Source organism: Panthera tigris, chromosome C2, assembly GCF_018350195.1.
Source record: "Panthera tigris isolate Pti1 chromosome C2, P.tigris_Pti1_mat1.1, whole genome shotgun sequence".
NCBI classification, from domain to species: domain Eukaryota; kingdom Metazoa; phylum Chordata; class Mammalia; order Carnivora; family Felidae; genus Panthera; species Panthera tigris.
In genome coordinates this window covers 157,293,203-157,311,995 of record NC_056668.1, presented here as the reverse complement: position 1 = coordinate 157,311,995, position 18,793 = coordinate 157,293,203, and the positions used below count along the sequence as shown (strand labels likewise).

Here is an 18,793-nt window from a genome sequence, read left to right as displayed (position 1 = left end):
GTGTTTCCTCTTTAGAGAGGCCATCTCTGACCATACTGACAAAGCAAGGGTAGTCACTATCTCTCAAATAACCTGGTTACATTTTCTATATGTCTTAATCCTTAAATTATCTTATTTATGCCTTTATTGCCTATTTATCCCCCAATGAAATATAAGCTGTCTGAGGGTAAGAACTTTGTGTTGATCACTTGCCCCTAGAACAATTCTTGGCCTAATGATGGTGTTAATATTTGCTGACCGTCTCTTAATACTTTTTTTTCCCTTTCAATACTTAATACTAGTTTTTAAAGTTACCTGCAAACCCAGTTGTCAATATGTACTATGCCTCCAAAATAATTTATATAAAAAGTCAAATAAGATCAGATAGCACCAATCTTTAGAGACCTTGAAAATACCTCAGATCATAGGTATTTCTAACCCTTGCTTATTGTCATCACACCATCTCCGCACAGTCTCATGGTTACTTTTTCACCAGCATTTGGGGCAGAAAACCTAAGACACTATCTAAATGAATGACGTTTATAGGTTCACCTGCTTGCACTAACACGTACATAGTACAGCTTAGGTGCATAGGTGCAAATAACTTCTTCACAAACCCTGCTGGATTTGCCCCACTGGGTTACATCTGCTGAAATATGAAGGGACCCATTCCTTTATTGTGTATCTCTCCAGCATAGTGACAGAACCAAGAGGCTCCCTGGAGTCTGTGGTGCCCAGGTTCTCCACTGGGCAGTCTTATAAATGGGAGTTCCAGCTCTTACATACAATTGCTGAGTACTGGCAGAAGACAGAACCTAACTGCATTGTGATAACACAGTCTTGAAATTCACCAACAATAAAATACTGGTCCAGTTCCTGTTTATTATATAGGACTCAGAAACTCCTAAGTTTCTTTTCTTTGTAGGCAAGAAAACCCCATTCCAATTTTCATTCTAAGATGGCATTCAACAGCAAGATACTAGGGAAAAACTAGTGGCTTAGAACCTAGGGAGCTGGAAAATTCTGATTCCCACACTCGATGGTAATTAGCAATAACCACACTTCGCCTAAATCTCATGGACAAAGAGAACATTCACTAACTCTGCCATCTTAGATGAATCAATTACTTTTCTGTCCTTGCATCACTTGTCAAATGGAGATGATTACTCTCTGCATATTTTTTAAGCCTGCTAGGAGCTGAAATAAGATACAGGATATAGAAGCATTTTGTAAATTGCACGATTCTACAGCCCAGCAAGGACTACCCTACAACCCTCTTCAGCCTCAAAGTGCACATTTGCACATGCTCACTCCTGCTGAGCAGAATGACTCTGATCTGCCCTGATATTCTTTAATCTCCTCCTGGCAAACTGCCATGAAAAAGCTTGTTTACTCATTTAGCCATAAATACATTTTCTGAGCCTATGCTAGGAAAGACAGACCCGTGTTCTTTTTTTAAAAAAATTTAAGTATTTATTTTTGAAGGAGAGACAGACAGAGCATGAGTGGGAGAGGGAGAGGGGCAGAGAGGGAGACACAGAATCTGAAGCAGGGTCCAGGCTCTGAGCTGTCAGCACAGAGCCTGACGTGGGACTCGAACTCACGGACTGTGAGATCATGACCTGGCCGAAGTCGGATGCTTAACCGACTGAGCCACTCAGGCACCCCAAGACAGTCCCGTTTTCATGTCCTCCCTGTCAGAGAACAAGCCAACAATAATGGCTGTAAGAAATAAGAGTCCAAAGAGCCTACTCCTAGGCAGGAGCCAAGAGTGTTCAGCTGCCCTGTCAACTCTAAGTTGCTCTCTTGAGTTTCTGACTTAGTCACCTTTTTCTGAGGCTCCCTGGATAAAAGATTAAGTTTTGATGGAAGGAACATTCTCTTCAGCTTAAGCATATGAAGGTGGGAAAGAGGGAAAATCTCCTTCCACCCTCCTCACTAAATGGCACTCAGAACATTTCAGCCACTAGTCTCTGCCCATGGTTGAACCTAGTTGCTCTCTAGATCCTGGTGATGGCTGATTTATCCCTGCGTTTACTTCCGTATCCAAAGAAATAATGGTTGACAACGGATTTAATGCCAAATGGGCATGGCCAGTACTCTTGGGAAAAAGTCTAGTCCTCAGACTCCAATCAACTGGAATTGATTCCCTAGGCCTAAATATTGTAACTATTTTTTTTTTTAAAGCAATGAATACAATGATATGCTGGGTACTTGGGAATTTTCATATACTGGTTTTCCCTGGTAAAGTACAAAGGAGTAAAAGTAGAGGAGAACCTAATCCACCCCACTCAGTTAGTTATAAGAGCAATTTTAGACTCATAAGAGCTAACTTACCATGTGTGATAGTCTTTTAATGTGTCAATTTAGCACTAATCTGGGTGTTGTTGTGAAGGTATTTTGTACATGTGATCAAAATCCACACTCAGTTTACTCTAAGTAAAGGAGATTATCCTAGATCATCTGGATGGGTCTGATTCAATCAGTTGCAAAACTTTAAAATCACAGCTAGAAGTTCCATGAAAAAGTAATTCTGCATGTAAACAGCAGTTTCAGCTTGTGCCTGAATTCCAGCTGGCCCTTCCTGATGGTCTGCTCTATTGATTTCAGACTTGCCTGCCAGTCCCCATAACCACATAAGCCATTTTGTGGCAATAATGTAACTATATACACAAATGTAAGTATATAATATATATAACTTCCTACTGGTTTTGCTTCTTTGGCTAAACCCTGACTGATACACATCGTCACAGAGTTAGTTCCCTCTGTTGTCCTAGAAGCCAGATTTTCCACTGTTGACACACTGCTGACTCTCCAACTTTTCCTCTGATTTGAATTCCTTTGGCTTTAAATTTGAAAGAACCCTAGGAAATAGGATAAACCAAAATTAGAATTAAAAGAAAAAAAAAAGGAGAGAGAGACCTCAGTTGGGTTTGGAAAGCTAGAAAAGAAATAAATGATTATGATGCCCTGAAATATCACCTCTGATAAGAAACCTAAAAGACAGCAAGAGAGATAACAGACTCTGAAAAGTATGAGGAAGTGAGCAGTGAGAACTTATCAAATGAAGGCCCATGTGATCAACGCACCCCAAAAACTACCTCTCCCTACCGTACTCCCCCACTCTAACCAGCGTGTTGATCTTCTACCTGCCAGGAGTACTGTGTGGATCTCTAGGCTGAAGCTAGGCTCACGACACAGTATTTCACAAACTGATGCACAGAACTTGGCTGGGATGTGCATTTTTGTTTTTTGGCTTGAAGCACAAAAACTATTTCCTCTGTATCCATGGAACTAGCTTAGGAATCCTCTGGGCAAACCAGCCTAGATCTTAGGGAATGGAGAATTACTATTCCCAGGTTAGCCCAAGCACTGAAGAATGGTTCCAGAGGCCATTCTAGACTCATCCGCTCACCTCTCCTGGTCCACTGAGGTGTCTCTGGAAATCCTCCACCACAGCCACAGCCTCCTCACCATTCTCAGGTTGATGCAGCTGCACCCAGGTCCGGAGCTCCCCAGGCAGAATGGTCAGGAACTGCTCCAGCACCAGCAGCTCCAGAATCTGCTCCTTAGTGTGCACCTCTGGCATGAGCCACCAGTGGCAGAGCTCCCGGAGCCGGCTCAGCGCCTCCTGAGGCCCAGACATCTCATGGTAACATAACTGTCTGAAGTGGAGCCGGAAAATTTCACAGACGGGAGGGTGGTTCTTTTGGAGGTTGCAGGCCTGACCCCAGGTCTGGCTCCCTGGCTCCTGCTTCATGGTCTGGCGCCACTCCTGCTTCTGCAGAACCGCACCCCTAGGGATGAGGCCTAAAGTTCCCCTGCCTTGGGTGGCCATTGTGACCTCAAAGAGAAGCTTGTTTCAGCTGCAGTTTGTCCAATTAAAATGATGCTCTATAATTCAGGTTTCAGGAACTGTTTTTCAGAGTTGGGGGTATAGGGTGATGGGGTGTCACCTACAGAAACACCAAGAGAGAAATCAGAGTCCCAAAGTGTTCAGTCCCAGGCTGATGACAGACCATCCACAGTTCAAACCCAAAGCTCCGGGGGGAAAAAAAGGGCACAATCAGGGCAGTCTCTCTAAGCATCTCTCCAAGTGACTTGCCTTCTTAAACTTTTCAGTGGCTCCCATCATCTACAGGATAAAACCTAAATGTCTATGACTAGCATTCACAGCCCTTTACCACCTGGCCTTGGGCCTCTTTTCTAGCCACACCCTCTAACACTCTCTCCAATGCCCAGACCAGAAAGGCTGTAATGATCTCCAAATGAGGAATACGCAAGGTGATGCAAAGAGTATATAAGAACATAGTAAGTTGCTATTTAATTCCTATTTAGCATGTCTTATGTGTACTGAAATTCGCAAAACAGTACATATATTTAATTTGTAAGTAAACCTATGTTGGAAGTAAATGAACCTATGTTGGAAGTGAATGCTCAAATCTCTTCTTTATTGTGACAGAAATGCACAACAGATTGAGACTAACGCTCCAGAGACACAGCTAGAATCACATATACTCTTACCCTGATTGGATTTTTCTTCTTCAACGTTTGATAAACTCCTGCTCATCTGTCAAGACCCAAAACAAATACCATTTTCTCCTGAGTGCTTTCCTGATTGTCCCATGCAGGAAGAGAGCTGGAAGCCTCCCTCTCTCTACTTCTCACTGAAACACTGCTGTTTTAACTAGTTTATGCACAACTCGTCACTCACACCCTCCTGCTAGATAGCCACCAAAGGAAAGGAACCGAACGGAGTCAGAAAATGCCAGACCTTTTTCTACTCAACCACCTCCCCTAGAAAACCTTCCTGATCTCTCGAGGCTTAAGTGTCGTTATTGCCTCAGTGGGCCCACAGCACCTTTTTCATTCAAACCTCTGCTAGAGCACTTCTCACACTGTGTTTGTGGTTTACATTGCTGTCTCCCCACTTTGTGGAAGGACTCAGACGGCAAGGCTGTTTCCCAGTCTTCTTTGTATATAGGTGTGCGTACAGGGCATACAGTGGTAAACATTTGCTAGACAAATGAATGTGACTCATTCAGCTGATACTGAAGTGGGGGGGAAAGTTGTATCCAGTTTATATATGCAAAACTCTGAGAATCAGCACCTTCATTGTAACCAGAGCGTCTAGGCTAGTCACCACGCAACTCAGGAACCTCGGTAAGCTACTTCTCTCTAGGCTTCAGTTCCTGTAAGGAAAAAACAAACACAAACAAAACACTTTAAAACAATCCGTTAATTCCGCTCTGAAATCCCACACCTGTAGAAAGTTCTGATCATTTTCCTACTTCTCTAACAGCTCCGAATGCTCAGCAGCTAATCTCGTCTGCACTTTTGAGTCTCCAAGTGTCACTTGACGTTTGAAATTTCGAGACTGTCTCTCACTTCTGACGCTTCCTATTGTCTTTCAATGCAAGGTTGGGAAAACATCCACCTACATTTCGCGTTAAACCAGGGTTTCTGCGGCGCCGCTCACCTGGCCACGTCTGCCCTTTTCAACCGCTGTACCGGCAGGTGCCCGGCTCCTGGCCAGGCACGGCTGATCAAGGGCACTGGACAAAGAGGAGGCTCTATAACCGGCGGCTTCCCGTCACAGGGACGCGCCGCCGGCCGCGGGGGCGAAGCGTGGGCCGGGCCGGCGTCGCCGATCAGTGCTGCGGGCGGCCGCGGCTCCAACCCAGCGACCCCGGCCCGGGCAGCACCTCCCTCCCCGTCCCTGGTCCGCTCACCGGGGTAGTGTGGCGGCGACCCCTGGGTGCGGGACACAGCCGTGGCCCGCAGAAGCGAAAACAATGGCAGAGCCGGAAGCGAGAACAAGGCCCACTTCCGGCCCCTCCAGGATCCCGGAAATCTCTCTGGCGAAGGTGGGCCCGCTTCCCTGCCCTCGGAGAAGGGGGGCTGGGAAGGGTCGGGGGGGGGGGGGGGGGGGGGGGGAGGCGTGGCGGGACCGTGGTCGCCAGTACAAGCTGCTCCCGGGCCAGGCCGGGCCACCTTAGAAGGGAGAGAGGGCGGAGACTCAAATGAGGGCTCAGGCTGCGCACTTGCTCCTCTCAGAGTATTCATCCCGGGTCTGCCCCTACCCCTTCTGCTGACCTTGGGAAATAGACCCAACTTCTGAGACTTTTTGTCATCCGAAAAATGTAGAGCGTAAAGTGTGCCTCACTGGGCTAGGAGTGCTGACGGGAGTAACATACAGATACTACATAGCAAACGGCCTGGCGTTTCCTGAGCGTTCAGTTATTATTACATTATATGTGATACCCAGGGCATTTTCACCCAATCTGAGTTTCACTGATGTGAGCAACAGGGCATCTCCATCTTACTAATGAAGAAACAGGCCCAGTGAATGATATTTTGGTCTATGGAAGTGGTTAATCTTTCCTAAAACAGTCCTGGCAATCTATGTCCATGGAAAGGTCCTTAGGGAGTGTGGAGCAGCAGGTAAAAGGTGGAAAGGTATGGAGACAACATAATATAGATGCATTTCTCTAGTCTAGCATCTGGGAGGCAGGAGTTACCCAGGTGGTCTTCACATGGAAGAATGGTTTGCAATAGAAGCAGGTTGTGAACAGGTCCTGCTGCTAACATGATTGAGTAGGCCCTGAAGCCACAATCTCTAGGTGTAATGGCCATGGGTGAGGGGCAGAAGATAAGATCAGGCCCTTTCCCATATAGTTAGCTATATCTTATGTAGCTTATTGTAGCCCAACAGGTGGGTCATTTAGAGGGTGCAAAGTAACAGTCTCCTGGGCTATCCAAGCGTCACCAATATCTCAAGAGTTTCTGGGCCCATGTCTGGACTCGATATGAGTCCCTCAGTTCCATGAACAAGCCAGAACAGAAAAAGACATCAGAAGACCTACTGCAGAGTTTTTGCAAAGTCTAAAGGAAGTCTTTTGAAGTAGTCTTTGCCCACTTGGCCTAGAGTGGCCTTCTGATATCAAGATCATCCTCTACATTTGGAAACCTCACAGGGAGGACTTGGCCATCTCATCCTAGCTTCTGCCTGGCATTGCCATTGGATGTGGCCCATTGGTCCATTAAGTCCTCAGAGACTCAGGGTTCTTAAACAAGAAATTTCTTAATTCCAGACCAAATGCGTCAGCTTCAGTTTTCAGGTTTCCCTGACCATGTGTTGTCCTGCAGTTCTGGCTGCTTAGGAGTGTGTAGGAGACTCAAGAATCTGGAAAACAAGATTGAGTTCTTTTATTCCTCAGAGCTGTTTCATGCCCAGGTGGTTGGCTTTCCTAGTCAGCTTTATCAGGACAGTGTGTCTAAACTTCATAGGTCCCTCTGTAGCCAGCAGTGTGGGACTGATATACCATGACTGGATTGAATCCCAGTGAGGAAGACATCTCCATGCTGCCTCCCATATAGCATCTTGGACACTTGCATTTGGGCCAAAAAACTCGGGAGATCTGAGGGAACACTACCCTGACCTCTTTGAGAAACCATCACACTATCTTTGTTATGAGAGCTAACAGAAAATGTAACCCAAATTCTAGATGCTTAAAGCAGAACTCATCATCTCTGAAGCTCCACGAATGTTCCCATCACCGTGAAAGACACTGTCATTCACCCAGAACCCCAAACCAGAACCCTGGATGCCATACCATGGGTTAGGTGACCATAGCCAAGTTACTTAGCCTTTCTGTGCTACAGTGCTGCATCTTCCTCATCTCTAAAATAAAGATAACAGTAGCTAAATCATAGAGTTAATAACAGGACTGGATGAGATAACATATAAAAAGCACTTAGAATGGTGCCTGGCAGATTATAGGTATAATAGGTGTTTTCTAGTATGTTTCCTCCCACTTCTTCATCCACTGTATCCAGATTACTGCCAAGGCCTGCTGAGTCTTTGATCCATTTGTATGTAACAACAACAACAGCGATGACAATAACAACCTTTTGATTTAAGGAGACCACAAAAAGAGGAGCACAGTCAGGTCTGGAGATTCTCTGTCCCTAAACTGCTCAGACCTTGTCACATTATCTATGTGGACAGTCTCCTTTTCAATAGCCAAGAACTCTTATACATCTTAAAAATAAGGTGTGTCCCTAGAAACATGGGCAGGAACATCCAGCTACTGTGCTTGAATGGGAGTGGATGGGGCCCAAGAGCAGAGAGACTCTCCTATTACCTTGAAAACTTCTACTTGTTCTTCAAGACTTGCCCGAGAAATCCCTTTCTCCAGGAAGACTCCCCTATATCCCATCTCTCCACCTGGATTAGGTGCCCCTTCCTTTGTGTTCCTGTGATGGCCTGCCATATATTTGTAACACTGTGTTAACACTGTTTACTTGTCAGCCTCCTGCACTGTACAGTAAGCCCTATGTGACCTGATACCATGTTCATAGTTGAGTCCCCAGGCACAAACTCCAGGCTTGGCTGGTTTTAGTATTTGTCTTCTTGGTTGGAAGAAAAGGTCAGGCCACCTTTGTTTCCCTGGTGTCCAGCACAGAGCCTGGTCTAACCACTAAGAAATATGTCCTTGATCTGGCTTGCTGTGGAAGACTTTTTAATCAGAGAAGGAAAATCATAGGGCTGGGTTGTGATTGCCAGCTATACTGAGAGGCTTAGAGGGAAAGAGACAGGAACATCCCTTATATCTGCTTTGCAATTCCAGTGCCTTTGTAAGATAGAATCGTTAGTTTGCAGGTGAGGCTTGGCAAACGTCCTGCTATCTGGGAAATATTTTACCGGCTAAAAAGGGCAAGGAAGACTTTGAATTCAGGTCTATAGTCATCCCCTCCTCTTTCTATTGCAAGATGCTATCTTTCTCTGACCCTCATTCATTCCTGTTCTTTATTACTCTATTCCTTCCTGCTAATGGAGTTCCAGGTCCTGTTAGGAGCATGGTGGGGGGCGGGGGGGGGGGAGCAGTGACAGTAACAAAACATAGCTTTGAGGTAGACACAGGGGCGCTGCATGAACTGTTTTCCTCGAGTAGAGGCCTCAGGGAGGCCCACAGTCCTACTTACCGGAAGCAAATCCCAGGCAGGAAGACCAAGGAGATGAGCAGGTCTCTGAGCTGCCTACATGGAACTGGAAGTTGCTTCAGGGGCCCGAAGAACATGAAGGGATCACTTCCCGGTGCTTCCTTGGTTCAGGACTCTAACCAGGTGACTGCTGGTAGTGTGGTGGTTGGGCTGGGCTGGGCTGGGCTGGGTGTGCCATTTCGGAGCCCTGCAGTGGGAGCTGCAGTCTTGGATTGTGTCCACCCATTTTTTGGTGCTGATATTGACCCTCACAACTGACATAGATGGGGATACCCACCCAGAAAGCGGTGGGGACGATGCAGGGATCCCAGCACATTAGCAAAGGCATTTAATGGGAATGCTGACCTCTGCCTCCATGCCTAGTACCATCCCAACTCACTGTGTTTCCTTTCTGGGAATCCAACCCAGTAGTCTTAGGAGAGCAGGGGCTATACCCCCTGTACTCTGTTCTGGCTAAATCCCTGCTCCAGGCCTGTCATTCTGACCTCAGCCTTCTCAGCCTACCTCCAGCTCACCCTCTGGCCCTTCCTGCTGCAAATCTGCAAAGTGCAAAGAGCATTTTCAGGTCTCATCCTACCCACAGCTCCCAGCCACCAAGGTTGTTGGCAAGGACCAATGGATTGCACGAGGGATCCTTAGAGTCGGTAGTCTGGCCACCACCTTTTTTTTTTTTCCTGTTAAAAAAGTGGTTTTTTTAAAAATATAATTTATTGTCAAATTGGTTTCCATACAACACCCAGTGCTCATCCCAGCAAGTGCCCTCCTCGATGCCCATCACCCACTTTCCCCTCTCCCCCATCCCCCATCCACCCTCAGTTTGTTCTCAGTATTTAAGAGTCTCTTACGGTTTGCCTCCCTCCCTCTCTGTAACTTTTTTTTCCCCTTCCTCTCCCCCATGATCTTCTGTTAAGATCCATATAGGAGTGAAAACATATGGTGTCTGTCTTTCTCTGACCAACTTATTTCACTCAGCATAATACCCTCCAGTTCCATCCACATTGCTGCAGATGGCCAGATTTCATTCTTTCTCATTGCCAAATAGTATTCCATTGTATATATAAACCACATCTTCTTTACCCAATCATCAGTTGATGGACATTTGGGCCCTTTCCATAATTTGGCTATTATTGAAAAGTGCTGCTATAAACATTGGGGTACATGTGCCCCTATGCATCAGCACTCCTGTGTCCCCTGGATACATTCCTAGCAGTGCTATTGCTGGGTCATAAGATAGTTCTGTTTTTAATTTTATGAAGAACCTCCACACTGTTTTCCAGAGTGGCTGCACCAGTTTGCATTCCCACCAATGGTGCAAGAGGGTTCCTGTTTCTCCACATCCTCTCTAGTATCTATTGTCTCCTGATTTGTTCATTTTAGCCACTCTGACTGGCGTGAGGTGGTATAGCAGTGTGGTTTTATTTGTATTTCCCTGATGATCAGTGACGTTCAGCATCTTTTCATGTGTCTGTTGGTTATCTGGATGTCTTCTTTGGAAAAGTGTCTATGTTTTCTGCCCATTTCTTCACTGGATTATTTTTTTGGGGGGTGTGGCCACCACCTTCTTATTTTACAGGTGGGGAAATGGGACCACAAGCGATATGAGCCAAAATTTCCTGCCTCTCATTCCAAAGATGTCTCTTTTTCTGAGCCAATGTCCATGACCTTGATTCTCCTGAAGCACCATTTGGTCTTGGAAATAATAAACTTGACACTGTTGGTTATAATATTTCAGTTTTTGAGTTTGTTGGACCTCAGATTTGAAATCCAAGTTCTTCCAGAAGTGTCTCAAACATAGACTGGAATTTCTTTCCAGCCCTGTATGACGGACCTAAGCTCTGCCACTTACCATCTGGGATTTGTGACAACTTATGTATCCATTTAGTCTTAAGTCTCTATGTGTGAAATGGAAAAAAAAAATCGATGCCTGCTGACATCTCCAAGTTAGGAGGATTAAGTGAGGTAAGTTGTGAGCTTTGGCATGTCCTATACAAACATCTATGTAAGAAACGTCAGATTCTAGGAGGGAGATAGGGGAGTAAGACTGGACCTTGAAAATATCAAGGCAGATAGAGATGACTAGCAAAAGGCAATATGTGAAACCAAACATAGGAGAAATGCAGAGAGCCAAGGGAAGGTTTGATCTTGAAAGGGATCACAGACAGCCTCAAAGGAAACAGCACTGAGTTGAGCCTTGAAGTTGGATTTGGACAGATGTTGAGGGAGAGGAGACAACATGATCAAATGTTGAGAGAGACACATTTTAAGGAGGGGGGTAATCATTATTTCCATTCAGGCTATTTCCTGTTATAAGCTGTAGAAAATTAACAAAAAAGTGATGCAATCTCTAGTTTTTATGTGTAAAATCTCTATGCCCCTAAACCACCATAATATAATGTCTCTTGATCCTGTTCTTTTAAAAAAAAAATATTTTTAAAAATATTTTTGGGGTTTTTTTTAAATTAAAGTATAATTAACATACAGTGCTATATTAGTTTCAGGTATGCAATATAAGATTCAACATTTCTATACATTGCTCAGGGCTCACCACAATAAGAGCACTTTTTTTTTTCCTTTGAGAATAGAAAGACATGTTGGATCAAAATTTTCCCTTTTGTCTGAGTTTATGTTCCCAATAGCCCAACTATATCTTAATATTTATTTATTTTTAATATATTTTTTAATTTTTAAATTTTTGTTTATTTATTTTTTAATTTACATCCAAGTTACTTAGCATATAGTGCAATAATGATTTTAGGAGTAGATTCCAATGATTCATCCCCTATGTATAACAAACAATTCTTATCCCAACAACTGTCTTCCTTAATGCCCCTTACCCATTTAGCCCATCCCCCCACCCACAACCCCTGCAATAACCCTTAGTTTGTTCTCTGTATTTAAGAGTCTCTTATGTTTTCTCCCCCTCCTTGTTTTTATATTATTTTTGCTCCCCTTCCCTTATGTTCATCTGTTTTGTATCTTAAATTCCACATGTGAGTGAAGTCCTATGATATTTGTCTTTCTCTGACTAATTTCACTTAACATAACACCCTCTAGTTCCATCCAGGTAGTTGCAAATGGCAAGTTTTCATTCCTTTTGATTGCTGAGTAATACTCCCTTCTATATATATACCACATCTTCTTTATCCATTCATCTGTCAGTGGACACTTGCGCTCTTTACATACTTTGGCTATTGTCGATAGCGCTGCTATAAACATTGAGGTGCATGTGCCCCTTTGAAATAGCACGCCTATATCCCTTGGATAAATACCTAGTAGTGCAATTGCTGAGTTGTAGGGTAGTTCTGTTTTTAATTTTTTAAGGAACCTCCATATTGTTTTCCAGAGTAGCTGTACCAGTTTGCATTCCCACCAGCAGTGCGAAAGAGATCCTCTTTCTCTGCATCCTCACCATCTGTTGTTGCCTGAGTTGTTAAGTTCAGCCATTCTGACTGGTGTGAGGTGGTTATCTCATTGTGGTTTTGATTTATATTTCCCTGATGATGAGTGATTTTGAGCATTTTTTCATGTGTCTGTTCACCTACTGGATGTCGTGTTTGGAGAAGTGTCTATTCATGTCTTTTGCCCAATTCTACACTGGATTATTTGTTTTTTGGGTGTTGAGTTTGGTAAGTTCTTTCTAGATTTTGTGTACTAACCCTTTATCTGATATGTCATTTGCAAATATCTTCTCCCATTCCATCGGTTGCCTTTTAGTATTGCTGATTGTTTCCTTCACTGTGCAGAAACTTTTTATCTTGATGAAGTCCCAATGCTTCATTTTTGCTTTTGTTTCCTTTGCCTCTGGAGACGTGTTCAGTTAGAAGTTGCTGCAGCTGAGGTCAAAGAGGTTTTTGCTTGCTTTCTCCTCGAGGATTTTGATGGATTCCTGTCTTACATTGAGGTCTTTCATCCATTTTGAGTTTATTTTTCTGTATGATGTAAGAAAGTGGTCCAGGTTCATTTTTCTGCATGTCGCTGTCCAGTTTTCCCAGCACCACTTGCTGAAGAGACTATCTTCATTCCATTGGATATTTTTTTCCTGCTTTGTCAAAGATTAGTTGGCCATACGTTTCTGGGCCCATTTCTGGGTTCTCTATTCTGTTCCATTGATCTGAGTGTCTGTTCTTGTGCCAGTACCATACTGTCTTGATGATCACAGCTTTGTAATACAGCTTGAAGTTTGGGATTGTGATGCCTCCTGCTTTGGTTTTCTTTTTCAAGTTTGCTTTGGCTATTAGGGGTCTTTGTGGCTCCATACAAATTTTAGGGTAGTTGGTTCTAGCTCTGTGAAGAATGCTGGTGTTACTTTGATAGGGATTGCATTGAATATGTAGATTGCTTTGGGTAGTATTGACATTTTCACAATATTTGTTCTTACTATCTAGGAGCATAGAATATTTTTCCTTTTTTGTGTGTCTTCTTCAATTTCTTTCATAAGGTTTCTATAGTTTTCAGTGTATAGATTTTTCACCTCTTTGGTTAGATTTATTCCTAGGTATTTTATGATTTTTGGCGCAATTGTAAATGGGATCAATTTCTTGATTTCTTTTTCTGTCGCTTCATTGTTGGTGTATAGGAATGCAACCGATTTCTGTGCATTGATTTTATATCCTGCGACTTTGCTGAGTTCATGGATCAGCTCTAGCAGGTTTTTGGTGGAATCTTTTGGGTTTTCCATATACAGTTGTCATGTCATCTGTGAAGGGTGAAAGTTTGACCTCCTCCTAGCTGATTTGGGTGCCTTTTATTTCTTTGTGTTGTTTGATTGCTGAGGCTAAGGCTTCCAATACTGTTGAATAACAGTGGTGAGAGTGGACATCCCTGTCGTGTTCCTGACCTTAGGGCGAAAGCTCAGTTTTTCCCCATTGAGGATGTTATTAGTGTTGGGTCTTTCATATATGGCTTTTATTATCTCGAGGTATGCTCCTTCTATCCCTGCTTTCTTTAGGGTTTTTATCAAGAAAGAATGCTGTATTTTGTCAAATGCTTTCTCTGCATCTATTGAGAGGATCATGTGGTTCTTGTCCTTTCTTTTATTGATATGATGAATCACATTGATTGTTTTGTGGATATTGAACCAGCCCTGCATCCCAGGTAAAAATCCCCCTTGGTCGTGGTGAATAATTTTTTAATGATATTTATTAAGATATTAATCTTGTTGAGGATTTTTGTATCCATGTTCATCAGGGAAATTGGTCTATAATTCTTTTAAGTGGAGTCTTTGGTTTTAGAATCAAGGTAATGCTGGCTTCATAGAAAAAATTTGGAAGTTTTCCTTTTGTTTCTATTTTTTGGAACAGCTTCAAGAGAATAAGTGTTACCTCTTCCTTAAGTGTTTGGTAGAATTCCCCTGAAAGCCATCTGGCCCTGGACTCTTGTTTTTTGGGAGATTTTTGATTACTAATTAGATTTCTTCACTGGTTATGGGTCTGTTCAAATTTTCTATTTCTTCCTGTTTCAGTTTTGGTAGTTTATATGTTTCTAGGAATTCATCCATTTCTTCCAGATTGCCCATTTTACTGGCATATAATTGCTCATAATATTCTCTAATTATGTTTTTATTTCTGCTATGTTGTGATGTCTCCTCTTTCATTCTTGATTTTATTTATTTGTGTCCTTTCCTTTTTTTTTTTTTTGATCAAAGTGGCTAGTGGTTTATCAATTTTGTTAATTCTTTCAAAGAACCAGCTTCTGGTTTCATTGATCTGTTCCACTATGTTTTTTTGGTTTCAATAGCATTGATTTCTGCCCTAATCTTTATTATTTCTTATCTTCTGCTGGTTTGGGGCTTTATTTGTTGCTCTTTTCGAGCCTATAGGTGTAAGGTTAGGTTGTGTATCTGAGACCTTTCTTCCCTCTTTAGGAAGTCCTGGAATGCTATATATTTCCCTTTTATGACCACCTCTGCTGCATCCCAGAGTTTTTGGGCTGTGGTGTTATCATTTTCATTGGCTTCCATGAACTTTTTAATTTTCTCTTTAACTTCTTGGTTAGCCCATTCATTTTTTAGTAGGATGTTCTTTAGTCTCCAAGTATTTGTTATCTTTCCAAATTTTTTCTTGTGGTTGATTTCCAGTTTCATAGCATTATGGTCTGGAAATATGCATGGTATGATCTTGATCTTTTTGTATTTGTTGAGGGTCTTCTGCCCATTTCTTATGAGGGTTGTTTGTTTTTTGAGTGTTGAATAAGTTCTTTGTAGATTTTGGATACTAACCCTTTATCAGATATGTCATTTGCAAAAATCTTCTCCCATTCTGTAGGCTGTCTCTTAGTTTTGTTGATTGTTTACTTCACAGCACAGAAGATTTTTATCTTGTGAAGTCCCAATAGTTCATGTTTGCTTTTGTTTCCCTTGCCTTTGGTGACATGCCTAGTAAGAAGTTGCTCCAGCTAAGGTCAAAGAAGTTGTTGCCTGTTTTCTCCTCTAGGATTTTGATGTTTTCCTGTCTCACATTTAGGGCTTTCATCCGTTTTGAATTTATTTTTGTGTATGGTGTAAGAAAATGGTCCAGTTTGATTCATCTGCATGTCACCATCCAGTTTTCCCAACACCATTTGTTGAAGAGACTATCTTTTTTCCATTGGATATTTTTCCTGCTTTGTTTAAGATTAGTTGAGCATATATTGTGGGCCCAGGAGGCTTTCAAAAAACTATGTTATAAGAGACAACTTCACCAGAACTTTCTCTTATATCTTAGAACTATGCATATGGTCACCCTTAATTCTAAGAGAAGTGAGGAGACTGATTACTCTCACTTTCTTGCCTCTAGAGCAGTAGCTCTATCCAATAAAAGGTTCTGTGATGATGGAAGTATTCTATATTTGTTCTAATAATATGATAGCCACCAGCCATATGTGGTAACTGAACACTTGAAATGTAGCTAGCTAGTATGACTGAAGAAATGAATTGAATTTTATTTTATTTAAATTACCTAGTGGCTAGGTATGCCTAGCGGCTACCATATTGTATAGCTACAGCTTTAAAATAAAAGAAGTCAAGGAGAAAAGGGGTTGGAAAAGATGAGTAAGCCAACCTACAATATCTTCTAATGTACTTACATACATTAAGATCAGCTGATACCTTTGGAATTTGTGCCACCACATTAGCGTCTGTTACACCCCATGCTTTCTCCTACATTCCTCCTTTCTGCTCCTTGATATAGTAAAAGTTGGTAAGAAAACCAAAAACAGGGAAGCTTAGTAGGAAGCTAGTGCAGTGGAGTAGATAGGAGACGATTACTGCCTGGACTGGAGTGGCGTGAAGTAAAGGGAGGATATAAGAGGCATTCTCAAGGAATGGTCTGTGGGAAGGAGGAGGGGATCACAGTTGTGAGAGGTAGTTGTGAGGATGCCAACGTTGGAACTGTGGCGTGAGGAAAGAGGATTAGTTTTATAGGAAAAGAAGATGAAATTTAGACGTTGACTTTATGGTGCCGAGGGACATCCAAGTAAATTGTCCAGCAAGCAAGAAAAAGTGTGTGGGAGGCTTCAGGAGAGAGTTTGGACTCCTATTTTTCAGAGGCCTGTGGGAGTATATATGGAAAGCCAATATCTTACTTTACCATGTGCCAAATCCACCAAAAGTGAAATCAGCCAGCAAAAATGTTTTTCCCTAACCAAGTTAAATATCAAAAATATTTGAGGAAAGTATGGCAAAGAGTATGTTACAAGAGATGCAGGAGCAGCTGAAGCCCTGTACCAAGTGAGAACAAAGAACATGTGATGAATTGCCGCGATCAGCCTCATTCATAGCACGGGCAGGGGGCAGCATCTGTGCTGTCGGTTTGCCATTTTTGACATTCTTGTAACTTTGTACACAGGTAGTCATTTTGCAAACAAACACTTTCAGAGCAGGGTGTCTGTTTATCTCTGACTATTTATAAAGGGCATGTGGGGCGCCTGGGTGGCGCAGTCGGTTAAGCGTCCGACTTCAGCCAGGTCACGATCTTGCGGTCTGTGAGTTCAAGCCCCGCGTCAGGCTCTGGGCTGATGGCTCGGAGCCTGGAGCCTGCTTCGGATTCTGTGTCTCCCTCTCTCTCTGCCCCTCCCCCGTTCATGCTCTGTCTCTCTCTCTGTCCCAAAAATAAATAAAAAACGTTGAAAAAAAAAATTTAAAAAAAAAGGGCATGTGAAAGAAATCCTTATAGAATAAAATTGAAATGGTTAAAAGAACTATTTCTGTTAATCTTTCACCCACAATGTTTCCAATCCTCAGTTCTCTGTTTTCATCAGATTTCAACATTTCACTGACCAATCTTAGTAGTCTAGTACCTTCAGAAGTTTATTTATAAAAGTAAATAGATTGGAAGACAATTACAGTAATTTTCATTCTCCTATGTCAACAGATACCACTTAAAAATAGCTTCCCATTTTGAAAGAATTTAACATTCATAAGAAGTTATACGAATAGTATGGAGAGTTCTCATAGACCTTTCAGCCAGCTTCCCCCAGTGATAACACCCTGTATAGTTGGAATTCATTGTCAAAACCTGAAAATTGACACTGACACAACACCATCAACTAAGCAAAAATCTCATTTGGATTTCACCAGATTTTACATGCGATCTTTTTATGGGAGGGTTTTGGGTGTAACCTGAATAATGGCTCCCTTAAAGATATCTACATTCTAATCTCTGGAACCTGTGAATATTACCTTACGTGGCAACATTTTGCAGATGCCATTACATTGAGGATTTTTGAGATAGGGAGATTATCCTTGTTTATTCACATGGGCCCCAAATAGAATCACATATATCATTTTAAGAGACAGACAACAGAAGATTGACACATATTGAAGAGGAGAAGGTAATGTCAACACAGAGGCACATTGGAGTGGTGCAGCCACAAAGCCAGTGGTACAAACCACCAAACCAATAATGACTGTTACCAGAAACTGGGAGAAGCGAGGAACAGTCTGCCTCAGAGCCTCCAAGAGAGTACAGCCCTTGCTAACACCTCGATTTCGGTCCAGTGAAACTGATTTTGGACTTCTAGTGTCTGGAAGTTACATGTAAGAGAATAAATTTTCTTTCTTCCTCCCTCCCTCCCTCCCTCCCTCCCTCCCTCCTCCCTCCCTCCCTCCCTTCCTCCCTCCCTCCCTCCCTCCCTCCCTCCCTCCCTCTCTCTCTTTCTTTCTTTCTTATGTTTATTTATTTTTGAGAGAGACAGAGTGTGAGCAGGGGAGGTGGGGGCAGAGAGAGAGGGAGACACAGAATCTGAAGCAGGCTCCAGGCTCTGAGCTGTCAGCACAGAGCCCAACGTGGGGCTCAAACCCACCAGCTGTGAATTCATGACCTGAGCTGAAGTCGGTGCTTTGCCGACTGAGCCACCCAGGTGCCCCAAGAGTAAATTTCTGTTTTAAGCCATTGTTATACATTGTTATACCAGCCACAAGAAACCAATATCAGGTGTTGTGAACCTGTGTAAAACCTCTGAGCGTGAGAGACTATATTTGAGCTAAAACTTCTTTCTGTTTTTGAAACAGGATATTGAACTGGACAAAACCATATGACTAAACAGAGGACTGCTACACTCACATTCTGGATAAAAATTGGACACTCTGCAAAAAAATGTTTTCCTAGTCACTGTCACACTGTACTCAGAAAACCAATGGATGGCCAAACGTAATTGTACCTTCCAATCACAGTCTTTGGAAAACAACTTGTGTAAGTTTCCTGATACCTCTGCAATTTGCTGATAAATAAGCCTGGCTTTTACTCCTCAGTGGGACACAGTTTGGGTTGCTACCCAAATCAGTGCTCCCTGAATTTCAATTCTGAGAAATCAAATAAATGCTTTTGTTGTA

At 42.7% G+C, this 18,793-nt stretch overlaps 2 protein-coding genes across 23 annotated transcripts in view; one reads left to right on the top strand and one right to left on the bottom strand.

The window, feature by feature from the left end:
- LOC102962917 (zinc finger protein 660) overlaps positions 1-5,796 on the bottom strand; it is a 27,915-nt gene extending 22,119 nt beyond the window's left edge. For 6 of the 22 annotated variants that reach the window (XR_006207765.1, XR_006207766.1, XM_042956997.1 and 3 more), the window contains exons 1-3: positions 5,459-5,676; positions 5,090-5,171; positions 3,395-3,935 (exon numbers count right to left, since the gene is read on the bottom strand). Coding sequence is in view for 20 of the 22 variants with exons in the window: in XM_042956997.1 (XP_042812931.1) it covers positions 3,395-3,817 (423 nt within the window). In the remaining 2 variants the exon portion in view is untranslated. Of the gene's footprint in view, positions 1-3,394; positions 3,936-5,089; positions 5,172-5,242; positions 5,686-5,711 lie in introns of those variants that run through there. The other 16 variants (XM_042957003.1, XM_042957005.1, XM_042957001.1 and 13 more) reach the window with 12 other exon arrangements.
- LOC122241932 lies at positions 5,393-18,793 on the top strand. Its single transcript, XM_042998367.1, has 5 exons — positions 5,393-5,399; positions 5,438-5,846; positions 8,937-9,108; positions 10,799-10,944; positions 18,473-18,793. The coding sequence occupies exons 1-4, from the start codon at positions 5,393-5,395 to the stop codon at positions 10,865-10,867; spliced, it is 657 nt and encodes a 218-aa protein (XP_042854301.1). The 3' UTR covers positions 10,868-10,944; positions 18,473-18,793.